The 19,011-nt window shown below is 45.4% G+C and overlaps 1 protein-coding gene across 1 annotated transcript in view; it reads right to left on the reverse strand.

Moving 5' to 3' along the window:
- The window catches only part of skap1 (src kinase associated phosphoprotein 1), a 34,142-nt gene that overhangs the window by 6,598 nt on the left and 8,533 nt on the right, over positions 1-19,011 (reverse strand). Inside the window, 6 exon segments of the mRNA XM_019887824.1 lie at positions 6,621-6,727; positions 6,835-6,888; positions 9,743-9,967; positions 11,217-11,280; positions 11,461-11,684; positions 11,912-11,992. Coding sequence (XP_019743383.1) covers positions 6,621-6,727; positions 6,835-6,888; positions 9,743-9,967; positions 11,217-11,280; positions 11,461-11,684; positions 11,912-11,992 — 755 coding nt within the window.

Here is a 19,011-nt window from a genome sequence, read left to right on the forward strand (position 1 = left end):
CCGCACACCTCCTTGTCGTCGTCCTCCCAGCCCACGCTCGGGGAGGCTGCACTTCCTCCATCACGCGAACAAAGAAACATGGAGGAGGCCTTCGGCAGGCAGGCAGGGAGATGCCCCCCCCCTTTCACCTGCAATCAGGTACAATCCGGATGGCGGCCTGCTCGCGAAAGTTGAATTTCTTTCGAAGAAGAAGAAGAACTGTTTCAACACATTTAAGCACCGCAATTTTCAGACCATTACGAGCCTTCACTCCGAGTCATCACCGATCCTGAGGACCAATTTATTTTTGACATTAAATTTCATTTGTCGTCATAAAAAATTGTGCACAAAACCTTTCTTTCGGGTGTCAAACTGTTAGCACGATCTACCGCCGAGGAGGATGTTTTATTTTTTTGTCTTAATCAGTGACTGGAATCAGCAGCCTCCATGATTACCCTGACACCTGGTGTCATTATACGCCCATGCCTATTAAAAAAAAGCGCGCACACGTGATTTTCAGCCTTTATAAATGGTTCTGCCACCTCATCGGCCACAATAAACCGCGGCTGACCGTGTATCCAAACACGAGGTGCAGAAGCATTTCAGAAATATGGACGCCACTTGCGCACCTCTGCACATCCGAAGGGCCACTTAGCATCGCTCTTTGTTCCGAGAGGCCTTTTAATTAGTGAGGTGAAGTGTTGGGAAAGACGAAGGGGAAGCTCGGAGAAGATCTCGGCACGACGGGATGAAATGGGGGGCCGGGGGAGAGAGGAGAGGGGGCTTTGGGACGACGCGCGGCTGCTTAAGCTAATGGCCATTTAAAGAGCATTTGTGTACGCCACCAAGCGGCTGTAATGATGACTGCTGTTTACCCCCCCCCCCACTACATTCATAATAATTAACCGGAATGGATCGAGCTTTCGCCCCAGCCTGAATAAATGACCTACTGTAGTTGACCGGACGGTGACCGTTGCCTCCTGCGTGACCCCGGACCCCAGACTCACCCCCTGCGACTCGGGGTGGTAAATAGGATGTCTTGCTTGGTGTCTATGGCCACAATAGCAGCGGGGGTCCTTAAATGGCTGTGTGACAGAGCAGGGGAAAGAAAGGGCGACCTCAGCATCTCTTTTGTATCCCACGTTTGACTTTTGACGGCGCCCGGGAGACGACATGAACGGGTTTGATTTTTTTTTTACGAGCGAGTTTGTATGATATGTAAGAACGCCGTGAGCAAGTTGATCTCGCAAAATCCATTGATTAATTGTCACTCATCGATTACTGAATTAATCAGAAAATATTCTGATACATTCGCATTAACAGAGCTTCGGTATGTGGGAATTTTCAGCCTCGAAACAGTCCAAAAAAAAAATCTCCGATTTCTTCCATGAAAGCAGATTTCAACAGTTTCTTGACAAAATGTTTTCATCTGAAATGCACATAAACTGTACTGGGGGAATTTTTGATTGACGCTGATTCTGAATCTGTTTTTGTTTTTTTTTTTCCTCTTACACTTTAGGTTTTCATCATCATAAAATAGAATATATTTTGTCCTATTTATGAAATAACAGTTCTGCAGCATTTTTTTTTTCCCCGAGACGTCATAGCTATGAATTACAGTTCCTTATGGGCTCATGCGATTAGTCATCGGTGTCAAAGAAGTAGGCGACTGTTCTAAGATGTTTGGATGCCAGGGAGGAGGTTAAGTTTTGCCTGCCTGGGTTGTTTGCGGCATGTTCAGGAATTTTAATCTTAACGATAATTCCAATTGAGAAATAATCGTGGGTACCTTTTTCCGCTATTCGTGGGGCGCCGCGTGCCCCCGGGAAGAGCCGCGCTTCGACGGAACGTTTTCATTTGATTCGATTTACACTGATCGATTCAAATGACTGTACTTTTATTGGGCGCGGTTTAATCTGGCAAATGCAGGAAATGTCCTCTTTGGGCAATGCATCAGTCCTGCGAGCTTTCCAGCGGACTGTCATACACAGCGGCAGACAAATTCCCATCGGCATCCATTTCAATAAAAGTCAAGAGTGCTGTCAAGAAAAGTGTTACGGTCACAAAATCGGATCTGCGAGCCAAGTGTTGGGGTTCAGAGGGAGGTTAAGGGTTTCGAAATAACGCAGCGATAGAGCGTTGCAAAGTTGGGGCTTTTAAATGGGATGCGGTCGGGGAATTGTGTTTTCAAGCCAGGCTTAGGGTTTAAAAAAAAAAAAGGCCGGTTTCAAGTTTGGGTTCGAGTTTTTGTGTGTGTCTTGACCTGCTGGAGACCCTTCCTTCAGGGTATGTGTGTGTGTGTGGTGTGTGTGTCTGCACACACGTCCTGTATGTGGTTTTTTTGTGTGCACGCTGGTCTGCCTTCGATGCAAATGTGTATTTGTGTATCTACCTTAAGCTTTTTTGTGTCGATATAATCCGCACGTCCATGTGAATCTCTGTCGGTGTCTTTGTTTGTGCGCTTCCTTGTTTTTGCATCTTCTCAACTTAAAACGACTCCGCCATTTTTCCCCCCCTTCCACGTCATGATTCCCCTTTGAGTATTTTGTTGGAAGGCGCCACCAGGTGTCGCTGCCGTCCACGCGCTTTCGTCTCTTTTGACAAGCAGCTGGACACTTTGGAGCTGGCCCGCCATTGGTCGGTGCCGCTCGCCCCTCGCGGGCTCCAATTGGCCGCAGCTCTGAGGAAGAGGGGAGACACGACGATGAAAAAAAAAAAAAAAAACGGGGAGAGGTAGGAGAGGCGGGTTTGCACCATAAATCGCCTCCCAGTCCATCCCGCCGTTCTCCATGAGCGCCCGTGGGAATACTGGAATGTGACAGCTGACCTGTGGAGCCCACGTCGCCGGGCACATAAATTAGAGGGGCAGAATGCAGGGACGAGCTGATGTTGTAGCGAAGGGCACATGTGAAACAACAACAGCCCTTTAGCCAGTGTGACAAATTCGAGCAATAGCGGAACCGCGTGTAAATCAATAATCAATCGGGGCTGAAGCGGCGGGCTATGGTGGCCCAGGCTTGACATGATGGGGGGGAAAAAAAAAAAAATGAAACCGGGGCCACAATCAAGACATCACGTGCGCGCCTAAAAAATAAATGCTAATTTGTTGCCACAAAGTGCTCATTTGTGAGCACAAATGAGCATTTTGTGGCTACATCATAGTGATTAGTGGCCAAGCGATATTTTTGGAGGAAAAAGTCTTCCAAAACGCTCATGGCTGTTGGTCACATTAAAAAAAAAAAAAAAAAAAATTATCATTACGATTGTTAATTTTGCTCTTTTTTTGTCTGCACTCGCTGCCTTGTCACTGCCACCACTCGCCAAAAATGTCTCATCAGCATCATTCTCTCTGACCATAAGCTATGTTTTTGTGGCCCAAAAGTACGAGATTTTGTCCACATTATACTAACAAATTTGTGGGCATAAATGAACAAGGTATACAATGAATGTCATTAATAGGATTCATTTGTATTTTGTGCACACATTATATCCTCTTTGTAGCTACAAATTTATATTATTTGCGCACGTTGGAACTAATTTGTGGCCACAAAAAAGTATTTTGTGTGTGTTTCCTTGTATATTGACTTGAGAACATAAAATACTAATTTAAGTGATCTGGATTTTTTTTAGGTGGATTCTGGTATTTGGCAAAATAAAATTCAGAGAACAGATGAATAAAAAAATCAAACTTTTTTTTATTCACTCAACTTTTACAGCAATAAAGATATGAATTAGAGGAACAACATTTGACTTTTTTAAGAATACTTTGTCATTTTGTATCTAACTTTAGAGAGAAAAAAAAATTAATAAACTGGATGATTTTTGCTAAGAAAAAAAGGGGATTCTGAATCAGCGCAAAAAAAAAAATCATCAAGAAAAATATGCCATTAAAATTTGTTGATTGGTGCTATTCATCAACCTGGCCTTCATTTTGTATGCGTGCTACATCTATATTCCCGCCCCCAGTGTCGTATCATGTCATTTTAATTTTTTTTTAACATCGGCACACAGTCATGACACACGTTATGAAAATCGCACTTGATCTTCTGTGAGATGCCGGCGCTAAAGATCTCCATGACGGATCTGGTCATGACCCGCGTCACATGCATCAGGGACCAGCGGCGGGCCAACATGGCGACCGAGAGATGAATTCTTCCCAACTAATGGCGTTCACATGAGTTGTGAGCTTCCTAATTTATTTACTTTGTCATTGATACGCGCGCGCGCACATGCAACGCACGCACGCATACAGTAAAAATGTGCACACGTTACAGTAAGCGAGGGATCAATAATGATGGACGAGGGTCTTGCGTACAACGGGCACGTTGCGCTCGGTTCACAGCCACGGGACAACCGCGGGTCCATTCGGCAGCGCCGACACTCAGTCTTCAACGCAACACGTTGTTAGCGGCATTGATTTAGCACTTAGCGCGCGTGTCCTTATTACCTTGTAATTATGCTCCGTGTTGACATAACAGCGCGGACAAACGTCCCCCCCCCATCCGCCTTGCAATTTATGAGCTTTTATTACGCTCGTTTCACGTGTGTGGCTCCCAGTTTTTATAGGCGACGGACTAGAGTCCCAAGCCCGGGGCCCGTATTTCACCGTAAGAGGTCAAGGTTCTTCGGAAAGCTGCCGTAAAAGTCGACGGCTCGCGCGAGACGCAGGGAAGTCCTCCCAGAGGGCTCGTTAAAGTAAATAGGCGATTCCAGGCTATAATCGGCGTGGTGCTATTCAGCGGGGGCGTTATACGAACGCGGGTCATCAAAGCAAACACTTAGGAGACAACAGGAGATTGTCTGGACGCAATTTACGAGCGCATCGTCCAAAACACGCATGAAAGTGAACTTTGACTTGAGGCTGGAGTTTACGTCAGCCATTCGCAGATGCTTTTACATCCTGACGAAACTTTTCGGGACAGAAATATGGATGTCTAAATACAGAACTAATCTTGTGCTTGTGGAATATGAAAAAAAAAAAAAAAGATTAAAAAAAAAAATCTACCCGCTTTTGTCCATCTCAGGGAGCGGCCATTTTGACATTTTCCCTGAGGCGCAGGTTTGTCATTTTCAGTCGACAGCACAGAGCGGTCTAATGTGAAAATGGCCGCTGCTTAGATGGATAAAAACTGGTGAATTTTTCTGCTCAATTCATATTAAGAAAATGTTTGACTTGACTTGCCCTTTAAGTCACTTTTAAAAACAGGCCTCTTTAAACAGAAACAAGTACTTTGGTTCGAATAAATATACAATTATTTTTATTTGTGTTATATTGGTTCATGTGCTTTCTACGACTTTGCCCAAAATAAAATGCATTATTATTTAGCACATCAAAGAGACAAATGTAAGTTCGCCGTTTTGACATTTTCAGCTTATCAGCAGCGGCTGACTGGCTGAAAATGTCACCGCAGAAGCCCGTTTCATCCATCTGGCAGTGCCAGGAGGAGCTGCCAACATATTTTCGCCCGCTCGCACGTCAGCCGCAGAGCAAACCCCCTCAAGTGTCTTTAAATGTTGATTAAAAGGTGTAGTCGCGCGCGCGGTTTGGACATGAGAGAGACTTGCGCGGCTTTGTTTTGCACGTACGAGATCATTACCGATGCCGTTTTATGACTTTCAAGATGAAACCGGTCCTCGTATTTATTTCGGATGGTGGCTTGAGGTGAACCCCTGGAAGAGACGTCCATTATCGATGATTTGTTTTGTGTTTGTGTGAAGCATTTCCGTAATTTCCTCAAATTGAGATACAGCGCACACACACACACACCGATGGTGATCATTTTAGGGGGGAGCAAGACGTAAGAGAGTGCAAGCCGGTTCCAACGGCGGGGCATATTTCCAGAAGGGGGTGCTGCAGGGAGACGGGAGAAGGGGAACGGCCTGCAGTTGACGCCAAGCAGGAAGGAAGGAAGAGAGAAGCCGCTGGCAGTGTCGATTAACCCCCGAGATGGCGCCGCCATAATGAGCAACGGCACCATTACCCAGCGCCGCCGTGCCACTTCGCCGTCGAGCCCCGTGAGGAGAACGACGCCCCCGCCAAGTTGTCTGGCACTCACCAGCTCCGTAGGGAATGTCGCTGCCATAATAAGAAATTTCACGGGTCTCTTGCAGCGAATTTCATTGCTTTCTAAGAGGGGATTTCACTGCTGTCTGACAGTGAAAATGCCACCGCTAATAGCCACGGCGCACGGAGCGATGCGGGCGAATGCCATGTGCGCCTAAATGCTTTTAGTTTTCACGCGTGGCCAAACGTTGACAGCTAGTTGAGCCGCAATTCAAATTATTCGCTTTTTTTTTTTTTTTAAATGCTTTTAGTTTCTTTTTGGCATTCGTTTTAGTTATTTTCCTATACAGGGTATTTGTTGAGTGAAAGATCTGAAAAATAGTCTTAGTATTGTGTAAAAAAAGTAAACTACAATTACATCCTCCTCCTTGACGGCTGAACACGAATACGGAAATAAATACATTTTAAATAAAGCCCGAAGGCACGTGGACGAAATGAATGGACACAGACGAAAACAAATGATATATTCACCGTAGGCCTAATTCGAGTTCGTTTTCGACATGTTTTATACAGTTGGCTCGAGCGCAAGCCTTCAAAATAAAACACACGAGACACACACGACCGAGTGCGGACAGACCTTGCTGAGAATAAAGATGAGGTCTCCTCTGCGGAAGGACAGCTCGTCTGGCGCGTCAGCCTGGCAGTCCCACACAGCCTGGTAGTAGTTGGCATAATCCAAAACTGCTAAGGACGCAACGGAAAGCAAAAGTGTGTTATTATTTATTTTATTTATTATTGTTTTTAAATCATTAAACGAATTGATCAGATCTGAGATTTTTTTTTTTTTTCACCTGCTTTGCTGGGCGACTCCAAACAGTCGGCGGGAGGATCTGGAAAGTCCTCATCTAAGAAAATGAAGATGGCCCATTTATTTCTGTGGCATTCGCGGGCTTTTTGTTTTCATTCTTTCCGTAATGTTGCATTGTTTTGCATTTGGTGTGTTTTAAATGATTTGCAAGAGATCTTTACCACAATGACAACAGTGGCCAGTTTTCTAAATACAAAGCACAAAAAGCAGAAAAATAGCACTGCATTTTTTTTTTCTTTTTAGGATAAATAGTCTAGGAATCTAATTCAGTGGAATATGAGGTAAAACTAACAGTCATGAAAATCTTCAAATGCTTACACCCACTTTGAAATATCGGCATACATTCAATTGTGCGTAATCGCAAACAAACGAGAGTATCGACGGTTTGGATTGGAGAGCGGCCTTGTACGGTGGCATTAAAAAGGGAGCATCAACGTGACGCGGCTCAATGCTAACATTTGCTGATGTGCATCCATTGAAGGAGACAATAAAAGAGCCATTACGAAAAAAAAAATGTATAAAATGGAGTCAGGGTGAGATTCATGTGAATGCGGCGCAGGTTGATTGTGATTCTCGCCGCAGACTGCCCGCCCACGTGACGATCAATACGAAGAAGAGGATGTTGCCGAGCCTCATTGGCCGAGGGAGTGGATGGAGAGAGGGTGGGGGGTGGGGGGGGGGGTCGCACCCGGCGGGCTAAGCTGGGACACAGTGATACCGTCGTCTGCTCCGCACATCCATCGTCAACACTCGCCGGATGACAGCCACGCCAGCGCGAGGCAACACTATACCGTTGCCAGCAAGCTGCACCCGTGCTTCCAGGAAGAGAAGGGCACGCACACGCACACACACACACACGCACGCGCACACACACACACACACACACACACACACACACACACACACACACACACACACACACCCACACACACACACACACACACACACACACACAAGAACATACACGCACTACAATGTCACACAATGCCAATGAGTGACACAAGTTTGTTAGTCCAATTTTGCTGTTTGGATTTTTTTTTTTTTTTTGCGGTCTCTTTGTCCTGAGTCAGCAGTTTTTCCTCGAAACAGAAAACTAAAATGATGTTATTTATATGAATATTATAAACACGGGGGACAAAAAAAAAAGTTTCTTTTTGGTTTAACGGAACGAAAATATCGTTCTAACAGGGTACTTTGGGGACTAATAAACCGGTTTGAAAATGGTTCGATTGGCACCAAGGATAGACGAATATCGATAGCAGGTATCATATCGGGCTGATGCAGGTGTTATTTTAAGGTATCAGATGTGTTACAGAGGCTGCCGATACCATCCATCGATACTTAAGGCAAAAAATAATAATCTGAGAGAGTAAATCCTCCTCGGCAGTAGTTGGCATTATACTGTGGCAGTTTGACACATCAGCATACAATCATCTGCGTCAGAAGGAAAGGTCAGAGTTCACAATTTTTGTCATTGTGTTACTAGTACTAGAGACACCGGTACTCAGTGTCGGCGAGAATAGATTCAATACTCGAAATGGTATCATGCGGAGAAAAAGTGAACATGTGCGACTATGGCTCTGACGTGATTTTGTGGGTTCCTTCAAAAGCTCTCCGGAAAAGTGCAAGGATGAAAACGGCCATAAATACGAATTGAAGGGAAAGCAATGAGCGCGCGCGGGCTGCGAGGGAGCAAAGTGCGGCGCGCGGTGATTGATAAGTGACGGGGTGAGAATGTGAACGAAAGAGGCCGTCATCCGATCCGCCATCTGTGGTCGGGCCCCGTGCCTCCTCCCAGATGGCTTTGAACGGCGACGTGACACACACAAGACTGATCAGCCTCTCAGCGCAGATTTTGGCAAAGGTAATGTACTCGGGGAGTGAAACCGAATCTTGATGTATCTTATTTAATAGAAGCAGTGATGGACGATGGCCCCGAAAAGATCGGCTCGCGCCTTTTGTCCTCCTTCTCCCGGACACGAGGCCGCACGTGCCCTTAGCAAAGACTCGCAGGAACGTTTTCCCTCAAATCTATCCCAGATTTGACACGACGAGACCCAGAACTATTTTAAGCTCCCGGACGGGCCTTCATTACTTCTACAAAACCGCTGTTGCTGGGCAGTTTTAATTAAAACTATCATTTGTGGACACACACACATGCACGACATTGTCAAACAATGATGGACACAAGATGTCCTTCTGTCCGCATTTGCCGAGTCAGCAGTGAAATGTTTGTGTGCTTCTTGGCCAGAGAAAGCACGACTCATATGGTTCTAATCCAATTGTAATTTTTATTTATTTTTTTGAATGCTAACTTAGTAAACACTGACTTGTGCTCATGACTAAAATGTCATTCTAGCATCGTTTGGGTATTAAAAATATGTGAATGGAAAATGTAGTTCTAATACGGTAAAACATTTTTTTTTTTTTTTAATTGTTCAAATTCGGTTTTCTGGGTCGCAAAATATAGTTCAGAAAGGTCAAAGGTCCTAAAACATGTACCAAATCCTTCAATCTATGCCAGATTTAACAGGCAGAGCTGCAAAACTATTTTAAGATCCCAGACGGGTCTTCATTACTACTAAATTGCTGTTGCTAGGCAATTTTATCCCAAACTGTACTTTGTGAGCTGAAACGGGGGAGGCTATTTGTTGCCTGGCAACGTCAGCTAATTGGATGTGCTGCAACACAAAGGAAAGAAGTATCGATCAATCTATCCATTCATTTCGGGACTTGTTGGGACTCGTCAGCAGCCAAACGCAGACAGACAAGCATTCACAAATGAATTCGCTTGATATTATTCTGAGTGGGGACAATTTTCCATACTTAAAAAAGGGCTCTATATGTCCGAGCATGCCTCTGAACGACAGAACCGAGTTGAGACTCCATACCTGGCAGAACCTCGTAAATGTCACTGTCGTTGTCCTCGTCAGCCTCTGCCCGCCTTCCCGTGCTACCGAGGGACACCCGGTTGGCGGTGACGGCGGCGGCCGCGGGCCAGGGCGGGGTCGGGCCGCTCGCCCCTTCAATGTCGTCGTAGGTCCCCTCCTCGTCCTCGTCGTCGCCCACTTCATCATCCTCGTCCTCGTCAAAGGGAATGGTGCTGGAGCTGAGATCTGATGAAAGAGGAATGTTCACAAAAAAAAAAAAAAAAGAGAGCTTGTGTTTGGATTTCAGGCTCCATCTGGCTCCGATTAGTTCATCTTTGCACACAAAGCTCTAATAACCACTTCCAGAAAGTCTCAAATGTTTACTGTGAAGCGATGACAATGACTGACAAAATGATTGACGCTTTTCTGTCCAAATATGCAGCAAATGTTTACTCGTAGGCGTCGAGTTTTCTTTTTTTTTTTTTTTTTTTGAAAATTTTAAAACATTTTATGGGTACTGAAAATATGGTTCTAATATGGGGGACTTAGCAGTCTGGTTCTATTGATAACAAACATGGATCGAATATTGTCTCGGGGTCGTCCAAATCGGCGACACTAAACATGCTTCTCCCAATACTGAACATATGTTTCCAATATGATTCGATTAGATCATTAGAAACATTTGATCTTATCTAATCTCCCGTTCTTAAGAGAGGAAAAAAAAATGTTGAAGATGTAGTACGGCTTTTCGAATTGAGGAGGCCCATCCATCATCGGGCTGCATTTTGTCGTCCCCCCCAAAAAAAAAAAGGAAGCAAGACAAACTGCTGCGTGTCCGTTACTTCCCGCAAGTGGCGCGGCCCGAGCCCGAGCCTGTTTTAGCCAAGACGGAGGGCACGGCGGCCCCCCGGCTCTCTCCAGATGGACGAGCAGCCTCATTGCGGGCGACGGGGGCCGCTGCAACCACGAGGTATCAGGTCCGAGCTGAAATCAATGTCACGGGAGGATAACCAGAACAGCTACAAATCAATTTCCTGTAAGCTGGAATTCAGTAGGAGGGGGACGCGGGGGGGTTCGACTTCATGTACAAGAGCGACATGCAAGTTATGGGTTTTTGTTTAATTTTTGAGGTGGGATTACAGATGGCGCGCGTGCGAAATTAAAATCTCAGAAGATTTTTTTTCTGATTTGTCACTTAAATTCAGTTTTTCGACAAGTTTTGCTCTGCCCTCATTTTGGGATTTGCTTTGTTTTTCCTAATAGCAAAAAAAAAAAAAGTACGTCCCCCCACCCCCTGCCAGCATTTCTTCCCCATAATGAGCTCATCAATTTACGCAACTCAGTTCCTCTACAGTTTGCAGTCATGCTTCTAGTGCAAGCAGTGCACAGCAGCGGAGATGCATTTTGAAATCCAGATTCCTCCCAAAAGACCAACATAAAAAAAAAATCCCAAATCCAGTGAATAAACTAAAATGAATTGATCCCGCCCACTTACCTCTGAGCACAAAGCTGATGTAGTTGACCCATTCTCGAGCCTCCTGAGCACTGCTGGCCGTAAACTGGCGAGAAACCAAAATATACTCATTTGAAACTGAACTATCACTTCAATCTGCAGTTTGTCACATTTTGGAGGGAACCAGTTCATTACACTCTCTTATTATTTATTTCGTTTTTTTTGCATCAATAAGTGCATCACATCGATTTCCTCACATCAGATTTGATGGCCATGAATTACCAACCTGGTAAGTCTTCCGTCCGGGAGCAGACAGCTCGAAGCAGGCGTTCCTTTTGGAGTCTTTCCTCAGGTTGTTGACGAGCTGAACGCTGTAGTCGTTGATGTAAAACGAGCCTTTCTGTTGCTTATCTGCAGGGGGGGAAGCAGACGTGCAAAACCCGCTCCCCCACAAAAATAAATAAAAATTGAAAAATCATCATAATAGGCACATTTTTAAATAGGAGGGTCCTGATTGACATTGACGCTATCAAAGTCCCCTTATGCATGGAAAAACCGTTATCAAATGAAAAATGAAACGGATCATCCACTCTCCATTAGAAAGCAACTAGAAGTTAATCTGACAGCGTGACTCAAAAAAAAAAAAAACAAGTCCTAAAGTCTGACTTGAGCGAAGTCATGTGAGTCAAGTCCCCCCACCTCCGCTGCTAAAAGAAGATGGCCTCCATTACTGATACCTCGACGTTTCTTTTCCAAGTAACCCTGCTTCAGGATGTTGCCAAGGTCTTGAGCGGCTGTGAGGGGGATGTCCTCAAAGTCTGAAAACATAAAGTAACAGTCATAAAGCGATTCATTCCGTGGCATGACTTAAAACGATGGTGGCAAGGTGGGTGACTTGTTTGAATCAGCAACCCCGATCGTCGCACACCACAAAAAAAAAAAAAAAAAAAAAAATGGCCGGATGGCCTTGCACTTTAAGGAACCACTATTAGGGAATTCGTCCAAAGCAAGCCCCAATCAGACAGATGGCTGACACTAATCGCAAAGCTTTTTTTTTGCCAACATCATCTAATGTGGCTGGACCATGGCAGCAAAGTTGTAATCGAATAACTCGGCTTTAAAAAGCAAATCAATCAATCAGCCCCACCCGATGCCAGTTTCAATTATGAACACTCAATTGGGTGAGATGTCTATCATAACAGGGAATGCTGAAAAAGTCTCAGGGACTTGATGCCCGAACTTCAACAAAAAGTTTTCTTTGGGGGGGGGGGGTGAAGCAGCCATTTCAAGCCCCGACACGAAGAAAGTCCTCTGGAGTGACGCCCAATTGCAGCTTTTTTTGTTTTTTTTGCACATGCCATCCAATGTAGGCGGCGAATGTGTCAATGTTTGATGATTATTTTAAAGGCTGGCCCAAAAAAAAGCGCCCATTCATCGCTGCCTGCAACTTTTAATTCGTCTTGTGATTGTTTCAGCACCGGTTCCTTCCAGGGTGATCTTTATTTCCGAGGTGAGTCATCAAGGCGATGTAGCCCTTCCACACTATGGATTAAATACATGGCCGCGAGGCTTTGGGGAAGTGGGATCAATACATTTACAGTGTTGCTGAGCTCTGCAGCCATCCGTCTGCTCACGCTGCACCGACTCGACCCCTTTGATTTGCAAAGTCACATCTTCAATGTGATGTTTACATCCATGACTACTTGACAAACACGCTAATAAGTACTTGTTTATATTAGCATTGAAGCGCCCGGAGGGAGGAAAAAAAATGTGTACATTGGTGTCTTTTTTCAGACTTCAGCTGGAAAAAAAAAAAAATGGGGAAATTGACCCAAGGTGGGCCTCGGGGGTCAGGTTGTGATGTGTCGTTTCCGCGTGTCAAAAACAAAGTTCAGCTTCCTCCGCAATCATTCGTCACCCGGCGTTCGCCCGGTGGGGAAGCCTGCCAAGGGTTAACGCGGTGCTTTCCTTGCGAAGGAAATCTGGAGGTGGCCGCCGAATTACAGCCAGTGTCGTTTTTAAATGCAATTGCACCAAATTGATGAAGCGGCGATCGAAAACAGTTGGAGCTCACTCTTAAAAGTGAAAGGAAAAAGCTGCCACACTATGGGAACAATTGTGGATTTTCCTTCTAAATGGGTTTCATGTTTTTTTGGTTTTTTTTTTAAACACGCTAATGCTTTGTTTGCAACCAAGCACGCCTTATTTCTCGGGATGCAGCATGTGATGCCGTCGGGACCGCGTGAAGTGCAGATGAAACTTTACGGAAGCTCGCCGGAGTCTCTGTGATGTCTCCTGCATTCCGGGTGTACGATTCTGACAGATGAGCGCGTCACGCAGGCGTGAACGTATCACAATCCCGCCTTTGTGGATGGACTGACCGCGGACACTATAAATACAGAGTTGCGAGAAGGGGCGACTTTGTCAAAGGACCCGATTCAGTCCATCATAACAAACGGCGGCCATTACGCTCCCCCCACCTCATCTATCCGCCGGCAGCCCGCCTTCTAATCCCCTCATCCGTCTGCCTGCTCGCTCTTCATTCGTCTCAAGAGGTCGAGCCCGACTAATGGCGAAGTAGGTGCAACATGCTTGAGTCAATAAACATCACACGTTTTTGGGCTCAAAGTAGACTCCTGAGTCACCTGACCACACGTCACCTCACGAAAATGGGACTGTTTTAAATTATTCCACAAGGGGGCAGCACGCATAGAAAAGAATCCGAGTAAATGGGTTTTGATTTGCAAAGTAAATCCTTGGCTATTTGCAGAGAAACAGCGGAAGGAATGCAACAAATAAAAATATTCCAAGACCCTCAATTTTAAGCCTCAACAGGGCTGATTACAGAATACAATGAGTCAAATGTGGCCCGCGGGTCATATTTTACTCACCCCTGCTCTCTCATGCATGTTATTAAGGCCTCATCAAAAATCTGCGAGCAGACGGCTGCACTCTTTCATACCAATCATAAATTGCTCGATCAATTATTCAGGCCAATAGCACGACTTCATTTTCGTCCCCTTTTGAGTTTTAATTAGCACCATCCACAGCTCCGCTATTGACATTAATTTGATGGGAACGTATCGATCTTTCCCCCATAAACTATTTAGTGGAGCGCAATTAGCCGCAGAGACAAGCGGACGGATGTGGCGTGTTTGCTAAATGGAGGCGGTGTGGAGTCAGTAGCAACAAAAGCTCTCAGAAAAATAAATAAATAAATAAATAAACGTAACGACAGGTTTGTATTGATAAAGACAGACAGGTAGAGAAACAGAGACAGAGAGCTCGAGATACGAGTGACAGAAATGGCTAAATCGAGACAGAAAGACCGACATTGGCATTGAGAGTCGACGCGGCAACGCATTGGGCAGCCAGCTGTTTGCCGCATCTCTCATTTGGTTGCTCACGCCAGCTCAGCGTGGCGTTACGAGCTCAGAAGACTGAAGGCTGACGGATGACGGATGGCGGCGGCAACGGCGGCAGCAGAGGAACTTGGGGACTACTCTCATTAAAATCCACTCCGGTCGAGCCCAAAGTCAATCAGGAATGGAAGGAAATGCTCGGGCGGCACAGCTAATACGTCGCATTAAAACTAACGGTGGTCATAATGCGGCGTTGATGCCCGCTACGACGCGCCAGAGCAGCAGAGATCCAGATGAGGGGATGCAGAAGAGGATGGGGATGCTACGGTGTGAGTGCAGCGGTTCACACAGCAGGTGGGGGGGGGGGGGGGGGGGGGGGGGGGGGGCTTAGGAAAAGGCCCTTTCACTGTAGCCGCAGGACGCCAAACATGGAAGTTAAATGTTGTCACTGTTCTCCAGGTTGATGTATATTATGTAATAGGATGCAAATTTAGTAAAGCTGCTTTTTTTTTTTCCATGTCTTAACAATTTATTAACACAGACTGTGAGAGTACCTGATTATGTCCTAAATGTTAGCGGTCACTTAAAAACATCCTTACTTGTGGGGGAAAAAAAAAAAAATCACTTTGCTGTAGAGGGGGGCCACAAAAGCGGTCAAACAAGTAGGCAATGATCTGGGGTTCCCAATAAATAGAAGGCTTTTGACGTGTATTTTGCGTGCGCAAGCATTAGGCACTTAGCGGGATGAGCCCGCGAGGTGACAAAGCGCAGGTAGGCATCAAGATGTCATACGTTTCCTCTCTGCTGTGCTTAGTCCTTGGATGCGAGAGGTATCGCATTGAATGCAGTGTTTTGGGGACGGCGGGGAGGGGCGTGACCCCCGCGTGAACTCTGCTGATGAGGTGAAACAGAAGGCAGAGAGAGAGGCGGCTCGGCCCTGAGGGGGCTGCGGGGAGGAATGCCGCTGATTCAAGGGAGCGAGCGAGCGACCGCAGACCCTCTCCGATGGCGTCCTTGATTAGGAAAAAGGATTCAGTGGGTGCACCTTCACCCGCCCGGCTCTCAATCTGCGCACGGGCCCAGGCCAAATTGACGCATTTTTCCTCATTACCGAAGGGAGGCCTTTGCGGCGCGTCCCTGCAGCGAGCATGCAGACCGACAGGCACTGAGGTTAAGGGCACCGCGTCCTCCCTTTTCCCTCCTCCCTCGGCCTGATGTGATTAGGACCAAAGTCGTCGATACAGAGAGCGTGTTTAGAAGCTCCTAATGCACACAAAACATGCGGGGCATTACGACAGGCCTGGGAGATGCCTGCGTTGTCATCTAATCAACTTTAATGGCACCGGCAATTTATGCTGGGCTTTTTGATCAGGCGCGTCAATCAGATTAGGTCACAAATCTCTGCAGGTAAAAAGCCTTCGGAGGCCCCCCCTCCCCGACACAAAGCAGAACCGATTGGGCAATTTCGTTCGGTGCCAGTTTAAACACATGAAGATTTTTTTTTTCTCCTATCATCATAGTAACATTTACATATGAAACTCTAGACATGACATGGGGGGTGGGGGGTAATATGTTCAAAAAATTCAATAGTAAAACAGTTGCGTAAGCAAAGGGAGAAGAAACTAAAGATAGTGAAAGTTGCTTAACGGAAACGCTAAATTATTCAAGTGAATTACACTAAACACACAAATTAATATTTTACACGCACATTATAACCATTTGATCGCCGCAATGATGCCATTTGTGACCGCAACACTGGAGGAGGGGAAAAAAAATAAATAAATTGTCGTCTCAACACAGTATATTTAAAACATGCATATAAAATGTTCATTTGTGGCCAAGAATTAGGGACAATGAGCACGTGAAATACAAATTTTGTGACCAACTGTAGGCACAAAATGAAAATATGACTGATATCCGAGTCAGTCCTGGACGGCTGGGTGAGCAAATGGAGTGCACCTTTTCTAGAAACATTTTGCATTTGCAGTTTCAGGTGAAGGTGCGCTTCATTTGTTTACCAAGATGTCACAAATTTCATGCAAACATCAATCCCAATTTCGTGGGCACAAATTAATTGTATTTTGAGGCCACAAATGACCATTTGGCACATTGTAGGCAGAATATACTTTCACAATTTCACATTATGAGTGTTTGTTATTCTTTTTTTTTTTTTCCTCCCCTCACACAACTTGGAAAGAGCAAAAGTTCTTGATCTCAGCGATGGAATAACTCCAGATGACACACACAGCACACGCGAAGCACACTAAGGGGCTAAATTTACTACATGACACGGGCTTCCCCCCTGGGCGGCCATAAGCGGCGTCGACGGTGACCCTGAATTTCCCTTTTGTAGATTTACAACCACCATTCAAATGCTTAAGTGCAGATACAATGATCCTCTAATCGCAAGGGACGCTTTTCAGCTGCTTGGACGGTAGGGGGGGGGGGGAGAATATAAATACGAACAACGGAGGCGTTCGGGGCCCACAGGAGAGGCGGCGGATGGGCGATAAAAACGGGACATGGGGCCGTCAAAACCAACCTGGAGGCTAAAACACTTTGGGAAAAATCAACACGCTTAAACGGACGGTGACTGCCATTTGTACTTCCTTTTATTTCCCGTCATACGGCACTAATACTCAGTACCTGTTTTCTTATTGGGGTTCTTAAGCAATGCTGCTCTCACTTTTTAAACAACATCCAATTATTGTCGCTTACACTAACAAGTCTAGTAAACAGCAATATTGTTTTTTATAAACCACTGGAGACATAATTTCACGTGGATTAACATGCTTGAATGTTATTTGGATATTTGAAGTAGACAAAGAATAATTATTCTAATTTGAATAATGCATTTGACCTCTTCATGTTTCTATATGATTAACCTGTTAAAAAAAAAAAAAAAACACATGCCTAAAATTAGGACAGAATTTTTACAGAATTGACACTATTCTTAAATCAATGTAATTATTAGCTTCGTAAATAACTTTGAATGTGTCCCTTATGGAACATTAATACAAAGAGCTAACATGGAGTACCAGCATCTAAACATAAATTTACCATCAATATTTCCTGTTCTATTGAGCTCAGATTACTTTGGAGATGTCAAATTCAAATACGCCTGCGATTAATACAACAAATGTATGACACCTCCGCTTAAAAGGTGATTTGTATTTGTAATCCTCTAAAAAACACATTTACTGAATTGAATAAATGATTTATGCGGGCATTCTTTGGACAGCGTCATTCTCTCGCTCTCTCACACACACACACACACACACACACACACACACACACACACGCACACACGCACACACACACACACACACGCACACACACAGCCACTTTGCTAATTGCCACCCAAAGAAACTTGATGTAAATATTCTAGATTACATAATAAAAATCCCCCCAAAAAATCAATTGATCAGAAAAAATTGTTTCTATGCTAATTAATTGAGGATTGACTGTCATTGTGTTTTAGTGTTCTTTCCACATTGCACACCAATTAAAATATGGTGATGATGAAAAACCCATTTTAAAACAACTCTGTAAAGTGCAAAAGTACATTTAATTGGGTTTGTAATCTGCAAAAGAAAATTCCAAAGAGGCTGAGTTTCGATCCAAAACATTTAAGAGGTCAAAAATAAAATACTACGTTCATGTAATTCCTGTTAAACGTGACATTGTCATGTGCCAAACGAATTTTTCGAATGCCCGTCCATTCACGCAAAAATGTCAAAAGCGCGAGAGTAAAGGCAACAAAGGCACGGCTCCGCTGGCCCACTTGGCTCGGACACGCGGCGCTGACTCGGGCCGGCGGCGTCAAGAGGGATACGTCGTCAACATCCTCCAATAAGTCCACAAGGGCATGTTAATGAGCCTAAAGTGCTCATTAGAGCAACAATTAAACACAAGGATCCCAGAGGCTCCGGGAGTCCGTAAAGTGTGTGCGCCAAGCGGGGCCGCCGCATATCTCCCATCTCCATTTATTTCCCTAAGAAATCAGTGAGGCCACCTGGGCTTGGCATCGCAACTTCATTCATCTCCAGAAATGGATTCCAGTGGAGGGCAAAATCAAATTCTCATTAGCAAGGCAGCAGAGAAAGGAGGAGAGAACGCGCGGGAGGGTACCTGGGAACGCTAACCTCTGCGTGAACCCGCCGCATCTGATAGTTTTGCTATTTGTCTGTGACATTGACAGCTCTGGGGGAGATTAGGACTTCCCACTTTGCATTCTGCCCGCGCGCCGCCTTACAGATGGACTGCGGCACAATTTCCCTCTGCCTCTTGCACCCCCTCGCACCCGCTATCCGCCAAGCGCTTGGAGAGCGCCGCACCGGAGGCGAGCGCCGGTTGTAATTAGAACGAGCGCGACAATAAAACAAAGCAAACGAGGACAGAGGCTGCGTGAGACAAACCGGGAGGATGCAACCACTGCACAGCGGTTGGAGGGGGGGGGGGGGGGGGGGGGGGGG

Source organism: Hippocampus comes, unplaced genomic scaffold, assembly GCF_001891065.2.
Source record: "Hippocampus comes isolate QL1 unplaced genomic scaffold, H_comes_QL1_v1.1 scaffold416, whole genome shotgun sequence".
NCBI lineage: Eukaryota > Metazoa > Chordata > Actinopteri > Syngnathiformes > Syngnathidae > Hippocampus > Hippocampus comes.